The following is a 19,660-nucleotide window of genomic DNA, read 5'->3' as shown; positions in this document are numbered from 1 at the left end:
AGACCAATGATATCCACTACCTGTCGCTGCCTTTGCTGCTGCTGTGCAGTGACCAATTTGCTTTGGGGCTTGGGAGGCACCATTACCTCCATAATAGCTAGCGCTTTTCAGCTCCTGACAGTGGGAATATTTTAGAGGGTGCCAAGAAAATCTTTTAGAGTGCCCCCAGAGACTCTAAATCTAGGACTCCTATTGAAAGCCAAGTGATTGCAGAGATGGGATTAAACCAATTTTCCCAGTCTGTTCTCAAAATGCTATGGTTGGCTTAATTAAAACCAAAAGAAAAGACATCATCTAGTGGTATTAAGTTATACAAGGGTAGAGTTTATGCTGGGATTTTCAAAGCACTTTAAATGTCAGCAGAGCTTAGGCACTTACATATTTTCCAAAAACCCACTCATCGGAGCAGACAGCGCAGAGCAGCGTGTGCCTACTGACACTCAGTAGTATTGAAAGTGAACGTGAGGTCCCTGTATATGAACACTGGTGGGACGTAGGGCATGCTGGGGAGGGAAAAGGCATACATACCAGACATGTTCCCATTCTCGTGCTTTTTTAGATGTCTGTCAAGATTGGTTTGTTGACCAAAACACCTGTCACACAAGTGACACTTGAATGGCTTCTCTTTATTGTGGATGTTACGGACATGTCTCTGCAGGTTAGAAGATATGCTAAAGGACCTGTCACAGTATTTGCATCTAAAAGAGCAAAAACAGGTGGGAAGAAAAGGGTTTGTTAGTAGCTGGAAATGTAAGATTTGTCCTAAGAGACATAAGGCACCTTCCGGGCTCAGCCTCAGTATCCAACTGCAGTTCCTTGGTCCCTATTGAGGCAAAACCCTCCCTGAAATAAAGACAAGTTTTGGCTGAATAACTGGAGAGCTGTGCTCTTGGAATGGAGACGTCACTTCTACGGTGGGTTTTTTAGCTTTAATTCACATTAGGCTTTATATTTTAAATACTGCCTTTAGGAATAAGCATAATATTTCAGAGTTAATGGCATCAAATTAGCTAGGGTAATTGATTCCCATGTTTTTGAAACTGTTGCACGCGAAGTTGGGAAGTTTGAAAACAGTAGAGCAATAACTCTATTGTTTCATGTGCTGCCAATACAACACAATTAAACACTTTTGGAAAAAACATGAAACCGATCTCTTCTAATGCTCAAATAAGGTAAAAAGGGCTATTTCGTTTCCTATTCTAAATTATACTGTGTGATTAAATCTTTTCTTGCGGAATTAGCTTGCTCGATTGCTAATCCCAGAGGAAATTTGGTTATCTTGCAAAAACCAGCAATAAACAATCCCAACCTTTAATACTGTGCCAATGTGAGTAGTTTAGTCTATCGCTCTGGTACCAGAGGCATCAATTTTCATACTCTGTAGCGATTTGGAGTCCCTAAAGCCTTTACTGTATTGCTCTTTAAGCCATTACTAAGTCATACTATAACTATTCCAAATTCTCTGGCTGGCGACTAGCCAACAGTCTTCAGCACTTCAGTTTTTCAGTCTTTTACTTCTTCTGTGCTTCTCTTACGCTTTTCAATGATGTCAATTTTTTTTTTTTTTTTTTAGTGCTGAAATCGTCCATTATGCTACTAATTGCTCGTGGCTTTTATGTAGTGGATGAGCATAACATGCATCAAGCCCTTTCTTCAATAAAATTAGATGTGAATCTCATTTCCCAGAGAGACTAGAGGCAAAAAACATATTGTTTCCTCACAAACAATGAACTTACTCTGCTCTTTACAGCTCATAAAATGCAGAAATTGGTGCATTTGCTTTACTGGAACATGAACTGGCTTCTTTCCAGTTGATTTAAATTAGTCTTTCATTTTCAGTAAGGTGAAGCTTCTATACACATTTCTGCATGTGACTGTCCTGGATACAATATCACACATACTCTTTATCAACAAGAGAGTACACCCACATGGGTTTTGGTTAAGCAGACCTCAGAAAGGATCCGGGTTAGGCAGGAAAGAAATAAATACAGTAACGCCTTCACAACCAGGACCCTTCAGAAATCAGATGATTGACGAAACACCCAACTTCAGGCTGCAAATAACACCACAGAGCTCTTACAAAAAAAAAAAAAAAAAAAAACATTTTTGCAAGGGAAAATATGACCATGAGCCCTATTAAAAATCACTTCAACCATGCTGGTTCAGAAGTGCCAGCTATCCCACGAGGCAAAGGCAGGACTTGCGGATGGTGCCTGGGAGACTGCCTAAGCCAAAAGAATTTCACTAACTAGGACCAAAACCTTCCCCCATCTCCGCAGCTCCAATGCTGAATATCAGCATCGAATGCAAAAAGCCCTGTTTGAGACCAAAATGCAACGGTGGGTCACCAATGCCAAGGAGCGAGCGCTGGAGCTGGCCATGCAAGGCTGTTGAGCACTCATTCCCTTGCTTTATTCACTTAACCACACCACAGACATAGGTAAGGGGTCATGGTACCTATAGGGCTGCTCTCCAGTGTGCGTCCTCAGGTGACGTGTTAGGTTTGCAGATCTCGGGAAAATCTTGCCACAGTATCTGTGATAAGAAAAGGTTTGATAAGACAATGCAACCTTCAATGGCTTCGTCCCTATTTGAGCTGCCCCAGATGCATAGCCCAAATTGAATCATTAATATATGGTACTATTGGTATTGCTTCACTGTAACGTCATTTCAATAAAAGCATTCAGCAAACGTTAAGTGATTGAGACACACACTCACAAGACTGTAATTGCTGGCACCGACCAGCTTTTCTTGTGCATAAGCAAGGGATATATGAAAACATACCAGTTTTAAAGATCACCCAAAATTTCTGAACTCACTAGGTGATTATCTGTCACATTCAGATTCGGAATCAAGAGAATCTGTTATTAAAGCCTTGGATTTCTGCCTCCATGTAAGCAAATTTCAAACCTTTCAACCAATTCTACATGTCAGCAAACGTGACATCATTCTGTGCATTGAATAGGATCGGAGCAGACAAGACTCAAAGACCTAATCCATCAAGGTATGTTTCTATAACAACATGTCTTGAAAGAAGGTGGCATGTTTTCAAAAAGATCAGATAAACTGATATGCCAGTGTCAAACGCCTGCGCATTCTGGAGATGATATACAGAGCTAAATAATGCAATTTAAAACCCATTCTCCAAACTCAATAATATGTCACAGGAACAATAATGGCAAAAAAATAAAAATATCGTGAGCCCTCCCCCTTCAGTTAAGTAACATATTAAGATTCAGTTTATAATTGGCCCAGTTCTATTAACGACATTCAGCCCATTTTTGCAGGGGGACAGAGCACACGCAGCGCTCTCTTAAGTGAATGAGGGCGGTGGTTGCTCCACGTGATGACTTTGAAGATTGCATCCCTTCATTTCTAACGTCCCATTTATTTTTTCACAACCTGATGTATAAGCCTTCAAAATACCCACACAGCTAATTCTACTCTCCTCAACAAGGCTCCCATTCATTTTGGTTGCACGTACAATGACTATCTTCATTGTATTTTTTTTTTTTAAGCGGGTACACATAAGTCCTAATAAGTCATGTATTTTATCACTGATCCCTTTGGATATTAAAACCAGAAGCCTGAGAAAAAACACGTCTGTAGTTTACGATCAAAGAAATCAATAATGAAAGCACGCTTGTGCATATGAAAGTGATGAGAAAATTTGGAAAAAAGAATTGTTTATATAACAGTTTCTACCTCATTTATCAAACCGGTATGATACAGGGCAAACTCTTTGTTTCATAACACTAGTAATTTAATAAATAAGAACCCCGAAGTGAAACGCTTTCTATGTTTCATTGGAAACTGTCCGAGCAGGGGGGATTTTGGGAGCCCGGGAGGGCAGCACGGGGCGGTTTTGGGGCTACCTGCAGGTGTAGCGCTCCTTGCCCTTCCGCAGCAGGGTCTCAGGCAGGGCGCTCGGCGGCGCGCGGAAGTTGAACATGGACGGCACCGACTGGATCAGCTCGTTGGCCTCCGGCTTCAGGGCGCTAAAGCTCTCCAGCTTTTCGGCCATGTTTTCTATAGCTGACATCTGCAACAGAAGACAGCACAGAACCCGTCATGGTGAATACTGCTTCGGCTTTCTGCCCTCACTGGAAACCCAAAACACAAATGACATACACTGCCAAGGGAAAATAAAAAAGGAAAAAAAAAAAAAAGGCAAACATAGAGTTGCGGTCAAAAATTATGGGGCACATTAGGCAAGGTGGAGGCCATGATGTTGTTCCACTTGGAATAATGCCCATAACTGCTACAGCGGGATGCTGTTTCTCTGCAAGGCCAGCACACAGCAGAACTTCTGTCCTGATTGCTATAATGGAAAGCTGCTTCCATGCAAAATCTAAATTAGCCAGTGATCATTTCTTCTTATTTTTAAGCCTCAGCTTCTATAAAATTCCAGCTTATTCAGTCATGCTCTGTGGGTGTGTGCCTATGAGTCTGTGCATCCCACCTACTGAAACCATTGGCCATTTTTGACCAAATCAACAGAAAAAATAGAGAGCCCAAGAATACCTGAATTCCTACAAATTTTTTTTTGTTGTTGGTTTGGGGTTTTGGGGGGTTTTTTTAGGACTTGCAGAGGACAAATACTGCAGAGGACACCTTATGAATGCTCTAGCTCAACCAAGGGCTGCAACAAGCCAGATCCAGGGAGGCTCCGTCAGTCTCCCAGCCACATCCAACCACTCAGTCCAGTCTTCTTGCCCATCACAGTCAAAGATCATGAGATAAAGCCATAAGAAATGAAGCTTTGGTGGGTTTGGTGCTATGTGTTTACATTACCTGTTAGACGCCTATCCCGTTTTTCTACAACTTCTTAATATTCCTGCTCTACCTTTAGTTGCTTCTAAATGCTATGCACTTTGAGATGCCTCCACTCTTGGTTCGCTGTCTTAAAGGGCTTTAATTTTCAGGGAGTGGGCATTAAATAATTTCCGGAGAATGGTTTCCTTTAAGGTGTCTGCAACTGACCATGAAGAACTGCTCCAAAACCTCAAACACTGTCACTTGGAGAGTTCAAGACTGCTGCTGAGCCTACTGACAGGTGAGAGTAACCATCCGCCTCTTCATAACACCACAAACAAATGAAAAAAAAAGAAAACCAAGATCTCACCTACAGAGCATAAAAACCACAGCATGAGCCCTGTGCAATACCTCACTTGTAATGAAGGAGGAAATGATATGAAGGACAAGATGCTGAACGCTCCTCAGCTGAGCACACCTTTCCAGCCCATTCTTCAAAATCCATAAGAGGCTGCTCCAGTTGTTGGGATTTTAAAATTTTATTTTAAAATTTTATTTTAATGGGAAGAATTGCACATTTATTGGGTTTTTTAAAATTTTATCTTAATGGGCAGAACTGCACGTTTGTCTCCTGGAATGACTATTCACCTGCTGGTTAGCTCTGGCTTTGGGTTGGGTTTTTTTTTCCCTTTAGCCTGTAGCCTGCCCTCTCATTTCATGCTCAGATTCCTAATGCTGAGGACAAATTGCAATGTACAGGGTACCACTGCCAATTTGCCAAATGTCTTTCATCAAACACAGTGAAAAAAAAAATCTCAGAGGGAAGTCAAGATACATTTACTTGTCAGGCAACAAATGTGAAAGCATTGCAAGGCAGTAGGGGCTGTAAGCTCTGGGGTTTGATTCATAATCACTCAGCTGCTAAAACATTCTCCACAGATGCAAGTGGACAGCACATTTGTCAATATGAAGGATTTTGACGTGTACTGATCACAGGCGTGAGATATGTAATGATGATGCTGCTGGGAGAGGAGGTAATTCTATCTCGGCACCGAGATGTCATTATCAACCCATACAACTCAACATTACCATATATTTCTTTTTATACGACTTCATCTTTTTCTTTAGTCAGAATTGATTCTTAAAGCTTTTACAACAGTCTTTCCACTGCCTTTAATTCCTTCTAATTGTTCCCCACAAGAATTCATTCTTCTATTTTGCAATTGCGGAAAATAAATGGTATGAATGAAAAATGACCTTTGGCCTTCGGGCTGATTAGCAGTGACAAGACAGTGCATGGGTTATGATAGCACATATTTATGGTGAAGAATAATAAGAGCACTGAGAAGTATAATAAATGTTTTATTTATGTATATTTAATATTCAAGTCAGTTTCATTATCTAGTGGTTTTAAATCATTTTTGGATCACCATTTCTCATGTACATGGTCCCCTACAGTAATATATTAAAGCAACTATTTTCCCCTTTACATTTAAAATGGCTTAGTCATGCTTATTTTTTTCAGTTCTTATTTCCAGGATTTTGCAGAGGAGAAATTGAGACTGATTCTTCTCTAACGTACAGCGATGCAGATGAGCGCTATCTCCAACAGTGCCTCCAGGATTACATCAGTCCCAAAATAGGTATGAAATCAGCATCTAATCTTAAATCCCTCACTCAGAGGAAACACAAGCCCTTCCAATTATTTTAAAGTATTACTCGCTTTCCAAAAATATGTTTCTCACCATAGGGATGACTATTGTGTTTGTTACTTTTTTTTTTTTTTTTTAAAGACTGATCCATGTAGTCACCTGCATGATTTATAATTTTCAAGAAATGCACCGGCAACAACGGGAAGTGCTCGGCCCCAAGCCTTTGCTGATACAAGTCGGTGGCACTCCACTGCTGTCAGGTTAATTATAGCAGTTACCATCTGCTAGAGATAGGGCTCAGGAACCAAAATCAGAGCATTTTCTTAAGAAGTCCTGGAGCGTGCTGGTGCTCGGGGCCTTCAGGATGCAATTCCCTATCGCGAGATGGGCACCCAGGCAGCACGGGCTGGTTACAGCCCATAAACTCTTTCCATCCCAGACCCACAACACGCGCTCCATGACTTTATATTCAGGTAGACAGCCCCCACTCATCACTCTAATTGCAAAATCTTAACTGGGTAATATGAAATCTGGGGTTTGTCGCGCTGAGGACTAATTCAGGCAGCAAAACCAAGCAAGAATTAAAAAACCTGTGACACGCGCTTTTGGGAAACCAGTACCCCGGTTTCAAGCAGTGGCCCCAGCGGATGCGCAGGAGGGCGGGCAAGGGACAGACCTTCTCCCCGCTGTCTTCTGTAAGACACCAGCAGTGAGAGGTGCAAGAGCCTTAATTGGAGGTTGCATCTCGATGACGGTGTTGAATGGCCATTGGTGGCTGCGGCTCCCATTCATTTGGCTAAACCCTTTTTGAATCCATTTATATTTTTGTCAAGAAGAGTTCACCAATTTAATTAGGTGCATATGAAAAGATACTGGCTTTTGTTCCTTCTAAGCCTTTTGCCTGATAATTCAGCTGGGTGCCCCTCTTTTTTTTTTGTATTGTTAAAACTAATGAATAACCATTTCTCATTCAGGTTCTGCTCACCATTCATGGTCTCATAGAGCTGGGGCACAGCTCCCTTGCGCATTTCTTTTCCAAGCTGAAAAAATCAAAATCTACTTAGTCTCATTTTGTATGGAAGCTGTTCCCTACCTCTGATCATCATTGTTGCACTTTTCTGTGTCTTTTCTAATTCTACTACGTCCTTTTTGAGAGGGACTTCAGCTGTATTCAAGACCTGAAAGCAGTATAACATAATGATGCTTTCAGTTCCTTTCTGCTAAGCACTCAGATGATATTTTCATAAAACTATCAACTTCAAGATCTTTTTCCTGAATGACACAAGTTAAGAGTCACACTTTTTCCTCAGTATTACTAGGTACTTACTGACATGGAGTTTTATTGCTATTTTAATCCCTGGTGACTCAGCTTTCTGTGAATCTTCAGCAAAATCTTCATCGTCAGCTTTGGCTTTAGCTATTCTCAATAAACAGTCACAAACTCTGCTCTTTGCCTGGTCACCCTTCTTCCTATGTCATATACAGACATACCGCACAGTTCAGATCCCAGTGATGCCCCGAGGTGGACTCACTGATAATCTTCAATCATTGTGAAAATCACTAATTTATTCTTACCCTTTTTTTTCAAGTTGTTTTTTTTTTTTTTTTGACTAATTATTAACCCAGGGCATGACTTTCCTTCTCCTGCAATGAAACTCCCTCTTTCAGCTGAAACACAACTGAAGTAGCTCTTACTCCTTCAAAACACCATTACTACTGATGGTAAAGCAAGACTTGCCTCTACAAGAGCTGTGTTGACCATGGAGACGCTACTGGTCAGCAACCCACCAAACTCCTGAAGCAAGCTGTTAGCAATAGCATCTGTCCTCAGAGGTTAGGTGGGTGCTCATGGCCACCTCATCTCTCCAGGGATGGTCCATGGGGACTACCAAGGAGGCAGGCATGTGGCTCAAGCCACTGGGCAGTGCTTTTGGGAGGGGTCTGCACCCCAGCCGAGCACCCAAGGGCTGAGGTGATCCCTGAACAGGGCACAGGGAGGAAGGCACCGCTTGACCTCAAGGATGGATTAGTGTAATTGCCATGTCCATGGAGAAAGCTCTCCAAGGAGGTAGGAGAGCGAGAAGATCCTATTACACATTTTACATACAGCTATTGCCTTACGGACAAGTCATGTCTGCTCCTAATCTGAGATCAGTGAATGACAGTATTTTATATAGAACAGTAACTTTTGATTTACATATATGAGAGTTGTTGATTCTATCTGCGTCCAGATGTCTGGAAAAGGAAGCAGCTTTCCCCCACCTCCCTCCCGCTCCCTGAGAGGCTATTAACCTCCTACTGACGCAAACTAATATGCAGTCGCAATTCCCCAGCTCCGACTCAAAAATGCAGACATTACCATAATCGGCTAAAACAAGTATTTATAAACATTTCAATGGGCAAGATATCATCAGCAGGGGCCTTGAATATTTGTCTTAAAATTTATTAACCAACGGAAGAAAAACTGGCATAAATAAAGCAAAGGTTTGTTGTTGCTGCTTTTTAAGAATAACCCGATGATATGAAATAATCTAGCAGACAATGTCATGAATTACATGACCTCATGTTTTACAAACGCGACTCCTTCATCGGTATTATCGCAAAAACAACTGACTTTATGGCTGCAACTCATGGGAAAAAAATTGTTCAAATGTTTGCTTTCTATTTTTACTAGTGTTATTTAGAGAAATCTTGAAAACCCAACTACTAGAGCTCAGGATTTCTTCCTCCCCAGTTCAAGTTATAATGCTTTCTCTAAAAACCACAACTTGTAAATTTGTTGTCTTGAAACTGTGTGTATTTGGCCATCCAGCCATGGAACTTGGCCGAGCTATAGTCACGTTCAAGAGACCTATCACACGTGGCTGAGCTTTATGAAGCAGTAGCGAGAAACTCCTGCTGATCTGCAGTATCGCTCCAGAATAACTCTATTTGTATTAATGCAGTTGGTGGGGATTTAGCTGATCTAACAGAACGGATCGTGCCCTAAAATAAGCCCAGTAAAATAAAAGCTTTGTTAATGCATTCACCGAATTTCTTTTCATTTATTTGTAAAATTATTTTAATTATTTACAATGATTCTCCACAAAGCTACTGCAAATAAAGTCTGAACCTCTTTATAGCAACCTTCTCTTGATGGGACCAGAAGGGGATGAAAGAGCCTACAGACTAAATAAATCGTGATCCATTCAAGAGAGGGTGTTGCCCGTTGATTTGCACTATAGGGTTCCTGCCAAACAATGATAAACAATCTGAAATAATCTTGAAATATGTGGCACATGCAACTGTGAATTGAGATAGAAAGGCTCATGTGACATATTCAAATCTCTCAAGATGAAGATTCATCCATGAATCAGCATCCTGCTCTAGGCACTTTATGTTTTAAATACCTATTTCTGCTGCAGCTGCTCAAAGCACTAGCATGGCCAGGAGACATATGCTCAGAAAAAAAGCGCAGGATGATAGAAATTTGAGGACCAAGCCAATGTCAAGGGAAGCAGACAGAAGAAACAGACTGCACCAGTTTTCTTAACTTCCCAAATATGCCCAAATAGAGCCACTTTTCTGAGAGCAGAGCATTCAGGGTGCCCAGGCCAAATCACAAATCCTACCACGGCCCCTTCATGTGCTACACTGAATTCCCTCTACTGCAAAGAAAATGTTTGGGAACCACCTCTTGTGCTCTCCAAGTCTGGCATCTAACCCTACCTCCTATCTGTTGAGCTCATTCAGCGTCTATGGATGCTCACAGGAGTCCTTCGGTGCCTGCTTAGCTCCTTTCATCTCAGGATCTTTTGCAGCTGCACAAACCATCACTTTACAGGAAGAAAATGGGATTAAAGCCACATGTATGCAAAGCAAAGGTCCATCCCTGCTTTTGAAGCGTGCCATGGATGGCACGCAGAGGAGAGCACGGCTAAGTGCCAGTCTGCAGGGGCAGCACCTTTGAGGGCTCCTGCGCTAGCCCCGTACAGAGACGCACGTGGGGAAGAGTACGTGAAGATTTCAGATCTCGTTTTGCGAAATTCTGGCTTCGTCTTGTGAAATTAGTCCACGTCTCACTGCAAGTGATGAGCGAGAGTGAGTCAGGACCTGAGCCGCAGCCGGCTGGCTCCAGCTCTCCCCTCCGAAGCCCGAAGGTTGGGAAAAATCTGGGACAAGTATTTATGGGTTCAGTGCTGCAGCTGAGGAGCCAGCAATACGAGAGCAAAACACGGTGTTATTTGAGTTGCATCTGCAAAAGCAGTTGCTGTGGCTTTTTTTTCATGAACAATTTGGACATATTAAAAATAACGTTTTACAAAAATAGAAGAGCAAGCTCAAATTTATCCCATAGTACTAAAAGCACAATTCCTGTTCGCATAAGGGGGACGATGTAAGTATACACACAGGACAAATTTGACCCAAACACAGCAAATAAATGGGTGTTTTATTTGTGCTTTAAGTACAGCAATGAGCAATTAAGCTCAAAACTTCAAAGCTGTTAAATTGACAAACTCCCACTGAAGTCAATGAGAGATAGAAACATGAAGTCCTCTGAGGCTCTGTATTTTAATGTCTCAAATGCAGATTAAATATTTATAACTGTTGCAATCTAACAAGATTTCAGCCTGGAAATTTCACTGCAATCTCTGAAGGAAATGGCTTGGAACAATTTCAGTTAAGTATAAACAAAACCTGCATTTTGAAACCCTCGCTCAGGTAAAGCTCCCATTGCCTTCACCAAATAAAACCGGCAAGATTAGGTAGATAAAAATAAAGCCAATTTGACATAAGAGGATATTTATCCACTACAGCTACAACACTCTGTAGGAAAGTGTGGCACACTCCGTAATTGAGTGGTAAGTTATCTTTCATATTATATTTTTCTTATGCAATTTATTTCACAATGATTAAATCAAAAATATAAGCAATGAACTTACCCAAATTCTTTGATCAGGCAATTGGAACTGGGAGCAAAATTGAAACAAAAACAACACATTATTCCTGCATTGGAACCCTCATTGCAATCAATCTACTAATTAAGATTTTATTTAAAGATACCAATTAAGATGTTATTCTGAATTATTTGTTTCATCGGGATATTCCCTCCCTAAAAATGCAGTCCTTGTAATGGCAAATTATTGTGAAATACCGTTAAATTATCTAATTTTCATAGCTTTCAGGCCACTGCCACCAGGAGGAATTTTGCCCAGGCAGGGACAGGGTAAGGACTGCAGGGTTTATGTCTTTAATCTCTACTTCAGCAACCTATTTTAAAGATCCATCTGTTAGCTGTCATATTATCCAGTTAAAAAAAAATTCTGGCTTCATCAGATGGCAAGTTTCAGAAATGAATTCACCTACAGAAACACAAACTTGTGGGACACAAACAATAATTTTGTTCATATTTTACATAGGTAAATCCTGCCAGCAGAAAATTAAAACTCAAGGTGCAATCCACACCTGTACTTTTACAGGAGTGAACAGGACTATAAAGGAAAAAGAGCTTTTCTGCAAGCCGTTCCCCAGTCCTCTATAAATACCAAGCCAAATTCTGCCTTTGCAAACAGGAGACTCCTTTCTGTTAAAGTCAGCAATAAAGCAGATTTTGGCATTTACTCTTTTGACAGGACATGTGATGGTGCTTTAGGTTTTTTTTATCATGTATTGAGAGTGCATGTTACATTCATGACTTTTGTATCCATCCATCTCACACCAAGTTAAAGATGTTATCCCTAGCAGCTAGGTAAGTGATAAGATGAAAGCCAGTATTTACCATGGATTTTTTTTTTTTTCTATTGCACAGTGAGAAACGTGGAGGAATGGGCAAAAGTGTATAACAGGCATATTTGTGCCCTCCTGTGCATGTGTTCAGAGGGTGCTGGCTCTGCCTCACCTCGGCTGGCACCGCAGCAGGGAGGTGGCATCCGACACCTCCTGCTCACACTGATGGACCTGGTGACCACCCTGGGACCTTCCTTGGGCACCGACAATAGATTTAACCAACTCTCTGTGAAAAAACACGAGGGGTGAAATCCCGACATCCTGCCCACTAATGGCAAAATGCCCAATGTCTCCATTTCACTTACATGCCTACGGCATCCTGGCCTAACTCCCATTAACCCTCCTCCAGTGCCCCATGTAACTCAAGAGTCATACAACGCTACATAGAAGAGTATCCAACTCCTTCCCTGCCCACCACAAACTCCTAACAGTACATTTTACTCAAACAGCCTCCTTTCCCACCCACTGACCACGCTACCTACCACCGTCAGCAGACCAACCTGCGGCAAAACCTTCAGAGCCCCTTGATCCAACTTCACTAAATGACATCGATTTACACCTTCTGAAAAGCTAGCTAGCACTAAGCAAAATAATATTGTTTCCTCCATTGATATGGTACATAAAATGCCCTCATTGAAACAATTTACTATTACTTTACAGCCCCTTAGGTGCTCTAACAGAATCACTCATTTGATGGAGAGGAACCTGCCTGGTTTTACACCAGGGGACACAAAGAGAATTGAGCTCCTGTTTGTGCATTTGTGCATTAGTGCTATCTGCTATGAAACAGGAATTTTTACTTGTTGCTTTGTAACTTGGGCAAATAAGGTAACTCAGCACAAGGTGCTGAGCTGCTATTAAATCCTTTACCTAGATTCTCGATAATTTTAATACTTAATAGACCCTTCACTTCCTACAGGCATTGGGACTGGAACAGGGTGTTTTTCTGCACTCTCTACCTATGTGATAGCATTATGTTTGTGTATCTGCAACTATATACGCCATCAGCTGCTCTTCCCAGTTCTCCAGAAGTCCCATATTTCAGGATATACTCCATACAACCTAGGGCATAACTGTTGCCTTCACTGAAAAAAAACCCAACCCAAACTGTAGCAGATTATTGGCATGGTTTGCCCAGGAATCAGAGGAAGCTGAACCAGAGACTGCAGCTCCTGGTTTTGTGCTTAAAATGCAAGACCCGTATGGGGTGTTATTATTAGGATGAAACAGCCTATAGTCAGCAAGAGGTTCAAATTTGCAAATACCACGGAGCATTTTATTTCAGGCATAAGGTTTAACGCAAATTATTAGCAAAATCTCCTTAAGCAAGGAGAAGGAAGATAAAATGAGGGTGCGGTGCTGTTGAAGAAAGGCAACGTATAGTTTGCATACAGGTCCTCTTGCTATACTACATACACATTGCAGTTGTTACACCGTTTTAGGGAGACCCTCCTAAATTTTTGTTATTCAGCAAATAAGCAGCAGGATTATGGCCTATGAACAAGACAGCAGCCCTCTTGTATAGCATGTCTTGAGGCATGGGGGCGCAGGGATCCTACAAAGTCATTGCACACACTATAGCCCACAACAGCTACCTAAAAGAGATGGAGCATTTGCATTATGAGACTTGGAAGCATGGGGTGGAAGGTTTTCTCTCTTTTCTGGGAGTCCTTAAATATTGACAACTGGGATGCTCAGCTTCGCTGGCCGGACTTTGAATCTACATCGTCTCCTTGTAGACAATATCGACTCCACCGCAACAGGCCAGAGCACAGGAGTGCTGAAGAAGATACGGGTAGCTGCAAGTGTTGGTAGCTACGCTACAGTTTTGGAGGAACACGGTTCTAAAACATACATGTAGTTTGAAATCTAGCTTCCTCTATAATCAAAACATGTTGTTTCATCTGCAAAACATCAAGAAGCTCAGAACAATGCTTATGCTTTTCCACTACAATGGTGCAGCAAAAACTGTGTGTTTTAGGAAATCCAAAAATGACTAAGACTGCATTCATTTCTCTGCACCTGCTTTGAAGCATCAACAGGCTTGTTTACAACATCAAAATTCCCAAAATACTTACTTGTGGATGAAACAAGAATCCCGGGGAAGGTCTCAAGTATTTCTCTTTTAAAGCTTCCAGTGGGTCAGTTAACTTTCTTTTCTCTACTCTGTAAATGTTAAAATTAGATTTGCTTGTGATGAATCCGTCTCAGGTATTAATAATTATACAGCTACTCATGTTTAAAATAGTCAATGATACATCAAGTAATTTGTTTCTCATAGATAATGGTAAATGATAAGGAAGTACAGTCAGCTCTCGATTCCTGCACACGACTCGTTACTGTGGATGGGGGCTGTGAATCGCCATTAAAGGAAGACAATACCATTTACATAGGAAATAATCCCATTTCAAAAGACCGGTAATAATTATAATAGGAACCAATGACTAACTACTGAGCACTTTTATGAAGAAATAAGGCAACCGAGCGTGCTCTCCACTCAGAAGACAGGAATTCAAGGCAACAGGAGCCTTGAGCAATGGGTCCCTTCTCATCTGCCCATGTGAGACATCACAGCCACCATCCTGGAAACCTCTCCTTGTGCATGGCCGTGCACAAGCAGGGCCGGAAAGGTGGGCTTGTAGGAACGCGCTGAATCTGACACGCCAGCAACAAAGACTGCGATCAACTCATGTGGGCATTTAGGCAGCCAAATGCAGCGCGGGTAATTCAGAAGCAGTGTGGAAATTTGAAGTTTTGCTTTTTCTGTTACTGACGTGTACGGTTTAAGTGACAGATCCTATTGTCCATACGTAGATGTAACTCATGGCAAAGGGAGGCTCGGTAACAACTGGCCTTGTGCTATGCTGCCAGAATTGGTACAGATTTCATTAGTTTGTAATGCAGGACCGTAAACCACGGATCGTTATTTCCACTGCTTCAGGCATTTAAAATGAATATGACGCAAAGAAAACCTATGGTCTAATACAGATATCAATCTGGCATGAATAGAGCCATCTCAGTAAATAGCACCATATCCTGTTTCTTCGTAACGCATACCTGTTGTCTTATGTGAGAGCATTCTCCAAAAACTTTCCCCATAGCATTTCTTTTTCAGATAAAGTAATAAATTAACATCATTTACATGGCAGTAACTTTTTTTTTAACAATAGGCTGTAAAATCAGTCATTTATATTACAGACAAATATTTTTATGGCTAATATTTTTCTGAACTAATTTAGATGCATGACTTTGGTTGGTTACAGGTATGCGAGCAGAAAGGCGAAGGGCAAAGGGGCTGATGTACACAGGACACACGTGAAATCCAGATCCTGGTGAGACCCATCTCAGCACTGCTGGGAAACACCGACGGGTCAGGATTTTGCCACTGGTTTTTAAAACCTCAGCTCACTGACAGTGTCTGCTTGTGCACTCGTCCAAGCCAACGACAAGGGTCCCATTGATTTCATAAGGTAGATCAGATTAACTAGCCTGCTGGTTAGGCTTTGTACACACAAGGACACTGCGTCTTCAATTAATGAAATGCCCAAATAAATCAACCCATTACTCAAATCAGTGCAAAAAAAAAAGGCAGAAATCACTCAATTTCCATACTTTTTATACACCTTAGGACAAATTTGCTTCTTTGTCATACTTAGGAAATACTTGTACTTAATTCAGGAGGAACTAAGAAGGTGGTGTACAACTGGCACCCTGGTGAGCTGCTCTCTGATTTCCAGGGGAAGACAGAGGCAGAAGGCAGTAAAGGCAAGTGGGCAGCATTTTGGAAGAAAACGAATTTGAGGCAAACCAGTGATGTCAAATACACAATAAATATACAAATATGCAATACTGATGCCAATTTGTTTCTGGGTAAGAGAATATATTCAACTTCTGCATGTCAAGCTGTGCAGGTTAAACTAATAACTCACTGCAACGAGGGCAGTCATGAAGACCTGGTAATTGCAGCACTACCAGACCCAGGGTTTGCTCTGAGCAGCTCGGATTTAAGGCGGTGTGCATGGGTCAGCATGCAGCCTGGACCACCCCATGCCCCGGCAGTGGGATGATGCCTCCAGGGACGGCGAGATGGGAACGGGCTTGTCCTGCATCTGCAGGCAGGTGGCCCTGGCAGACCTAACTGGCTGTACCAAAGGATGCCGAAAGGCAGCAGACAGTCCGTTACCTGTAAATGGGATCCATAAAGAACGGGGTGGGCCTGGCGTGCTGCAAGGAGGACTCCGAAGCTTTCCTTTGCTCGAGGTCGCCTCCTTTCTTTTCTCCGAAGACGTGGTTTTTCCGAGGTTCGGCTTGTTTTGTGCCGCTGGCTCGACTTCTGCTGCCCATGCTGAGATCTAGAGGCTGGTCCTGGCTTGCCGCAGAGGGGGCTGCTGGCTTTGAGGGTATGGGAGTAAGTGGCTTCTCCTCCTTACGCTTTATGGTGAGGTCAAAGGGAGACTCAGAGCTTCCCTTTGGGATCTTCTTTATTTCACTGGGTGATTGGGGCTCCACTTTCAAGGGTAACGGTCTCAAGTCTCTATCAGGAAATGGATACATTGATTGAGAGAATGCTGGAAAAAATGGGAGGGGAAACATGGAAGGGTAAGGTAAGGCTCCGACTTTTTTGTCTTGCAGCCCCACAAGTCCTGTTGAACCAAAGTACTTTTCAGCAATAGAAGCAATAGCCTTTATAGAATCATTCACCGCTCCTGACACCGCAGTCTGCTCCTCTAAGGATGGTGAGAAAATGGAATGATTGCTGTGGTCTTTCTTATTATTTATTGAAGCCAGGCTCTGCAGAGAGCTTACTTTGTCTTTGAACATTTTACCATTTTCTTTAAATTTCTCTTTCTCACTTTCAATGTCACTTTCCAGATCAGAGCCCGAGGTGGTTTCCAGGTCACTGCCACTGGGGGTACTGACATCGTCAAGGTCAAGGTCACTACTCTCTGACTGGTCACTGAGTTTCTCATGCGGCCTCTCTTCAGAGGACCTCTCTGGTTGAAGCTCCACTGGCTTATTCTCCCCTACTGATGGTTGCTTATTTAGTGCCTTCAAAATATCCTGGGTGGCTGGCAGTATCTGAGGATTTGTCATGAGGGGACTTTGACTTTTGTTTGTCTGATCTGCGCTCGGTAGTCCTTTAACAGGAGAACTAGTAGGTAGCAAAGGTGGCCTGTGGTACAAGCCTGAAGGAAACAGACCAGGGAAGCTAAAAGAAAATCCAGGAGCTGTTGGAAAGGTAAGACCAGCAGGATGCCTATTGGCTCCAAAATAGTCAGCAAGGCCCGGATTTGCATGATTCATATTAACCATGGACGTTTTATCCATAGCTGGGGTTCCAGGAAGTGAAATGCCTTGGCCAAAAAATCCTCCTGCTGCAAAATGGTTCTTGCCCTCACAAAATCTCCTGTGTTTATTTAAGGAAGACGTAGTGCTGAACATTTGTCCACAGTCTTTGCACTTGATTTGGGTTCTGCAATCAGCATGCATGCGCTTATGACGACAAAGGTTTGAAAACTGAGTATAGGATTTATGGCAGACCTCACCTGTATGTAAACAACAACAACAACACATCTCAGGCTTTATGGTAATTGCCCCCACCCTCCAAATTTTGCAAATAACACCACTTTTTTACCCACCAAATGTCAATTAGGAAGCCATAAGGAGAAGTCTGGGTGCACAAATGTATGAAAAGCTGTTGTACTCTTCCAAAGCAAGGCATCCAAGCAGACAAATGTCTAAAGACAGCACCAAAACCCACTCCAACAAACCAGAAAAGGTCTGAAATCACTAAAAGACAGTTTCCTTGTTTGCTCTTTGTATTGCACAGTGTTGCATACTCGGTACCATTATTCCATATTGCATTAGCACCCAGAGCCCCGCCAAAAGCCGCGGCTCAGTGCTGTAACACCGTACAAACCCATGGTGCTCCTGCGCGAGCGAGTACCTGCGTCTTCAAATGACATCCATTTATGTCACTGTTCACATGTGCAAAGTTAGCCATTAAAATAAATACTTGTAGGACCAGGTAGGAGATAAACAGAGCTGCCTCACAGAGCTTTCAGTCTGCAAGACCACAAGGACATGTAAGAGGTGAAGGAGGAGACAACCGGGTATTTCCAAGTGCATAACCTTATTAACAAACAATGTTTTTTCCCACTTACAATTAAGAATTTAATCTCATGAAAGGCCAGGCTAGAGCCTGAGCAACCTCAGTCTAGTACTCTCATATGTCCAAGGCATTTCTATTCGTTTAATGCATAGTGTCCCTGCAGGTGCCTGGGATGCTGTAACTCTAAATCCAACATCTTAATAACTTTACCAGTCTTAATATTGCTTATTTGTCTCTTGCACATGAAAAAAATATACTATATTTCAACAACAATTTCCTTTAAGAATGCAGCTGTATTTATTTGCATGTCTGATGTTCAAAACAGCTCGATGGATTTCCTTTCAAACTCCTCTGGGATGAGAATAGCTTCAGCCTCACAAAAGAAGCACTTGGAGAAAGCCCGAAATCACAGAGGGGAGGAGATCTACCTCGAGCTCGTGGGGAGGAGATCTACCTTGAGCTCATGGGCCTGATCTAACCTGTGAAACTTGGCACGTCGGAGCACGGCTTCCAGCAACCCTTTTCAGTAGCAGGAGGCTGAAAGTGGCCCCGGTGGTGCACAGCGAGACACTATGAAGGGTGAGTCATGTCGTTGAAGCAAATGGGATTTTGCATGTCCCTGATTTTTAGGGAGCCAGCTGGGGCAGCAACCAAATTACAGGTCCATAAGTTAAAATGTGGTTGCAAAGAGGACAATGCTCAGCTGCCCAGTGCCTTTTTATGTCCCCTTTTGTCATCCTTTGGACAAGCAGGGACATTGGGCAAGTCTCAAGGCTGTGCTATGTCTTGTGTTCTTCATTATGCTAAAATTCATCCATACCTCTGCACTACCTTGCTTCTAACAGCATCAGCTCCAGCCTTGTTTAAAAACAAGGCAGCAGCATTATCAGTAAGCAGTGTTATCCCTCTGTAATAAATCCTTTTTTTTTTTCCAGCCAGGAAAAAGCCTATGGCATTTTATTTTTATTTAATTTGTGTTATATCATAAGCTCTCATCTTTCACACATCAAAGCCACACAACAATACACATTGTGTATTCTGAGGCCTTTTTAACAATCATTTTCATGATTTGAGACAGACTGACATAATTTACAATGGCTCTATTTTAAGCCTGCAAAGGAAACTGAATTGAATGTATCCCATCCTGCACTCTTGGTTCCCATGAACTGCAATCACGTCCTCTAACTTCCACTCGCACCGGGGCCCGCGCTAACCTTCCTGCTCCGCTAAATCTCTGCCCTTGAGAAACTTGACCACTTGTTGTCATCTCTTAACTGTTTACCTCTTCAGCAGGCTGCTTCATATCTCAGCAACAATGCTCCTATTGTTCGAGGGCCTGATCCTGCCTGGTCCACCCGTTTTCCCTGTTCACGTC

At 42.3% G+C, this 19,660-nt stretch overlaps 1 protein-coding gene across 6 annotated transcripts in view; it reads right to left on the bottom strand.

The window, feature by feature from the left end:
* MECOM (MDS1 and EVI1 complex locus) overlaps positions 1 to 19,660 on the bottom strand; it is a 347,041-nt gene that overhangs the window by 7,042 nt on the left and 320,339 nt on the right. For 3 of the 6 annotated variants that reach the window (XM_087739815.1, XM_087739816.1, XM_087739819.1), the window contains 6 exons: positions 16,357 to 17,719; positions 14,252 to 14,339; positions 11,330 to 11,356; positions 3,876 to 4,042; positions 2,458 to 2,535; positions 529 to 698 (listed from right to left, as the gene is read on the bottom strand). In XM_087739815.1, the coding sequence (XP_087595941.1) occupies positions 529 to 698; positions 2,458 to 2,535; positions 3,876 to 4,042; positions 11,330 to 11,356; positions 14,252 to 14,339; positions 16,357 to 17,719 (1,893 nt within the window). The remainder of the gene's footprint in view (positions 1 to 528; positions 699 to 2,457; positions 2,536 to 3,875; positions 4,043 to 11,329; positions 11,357 to 14,251; positions 14,340 to 16,356; positions 17,720 to 19,660) is intronic. The other 3 variants (XM_087739817.1, XM_087739818.1, XM_087739820.1) reach the window with 2 other exon arrangements.

This window comes from Nipponia nippon, unplaced genomic scaffold (genome assembly GCF_047370975.1).
Source record: "Nipponia nippon isolate SJK-2023a ecotype South Korea unplaced genomic scaffold, ASM4737097v1 scaffold_7, whole genome shotgun sequence".
In the NCBI taxonomy this organism is placed as follows: Eukaryota; Metazoa; Chordata; class Aves; order Pelecaniformes; family Threskiornithidae; genus Nipponia; species Nipponia nippon.
This window is presented reverse-complemented; position numbering and strand designations above follow the sequence as displayed.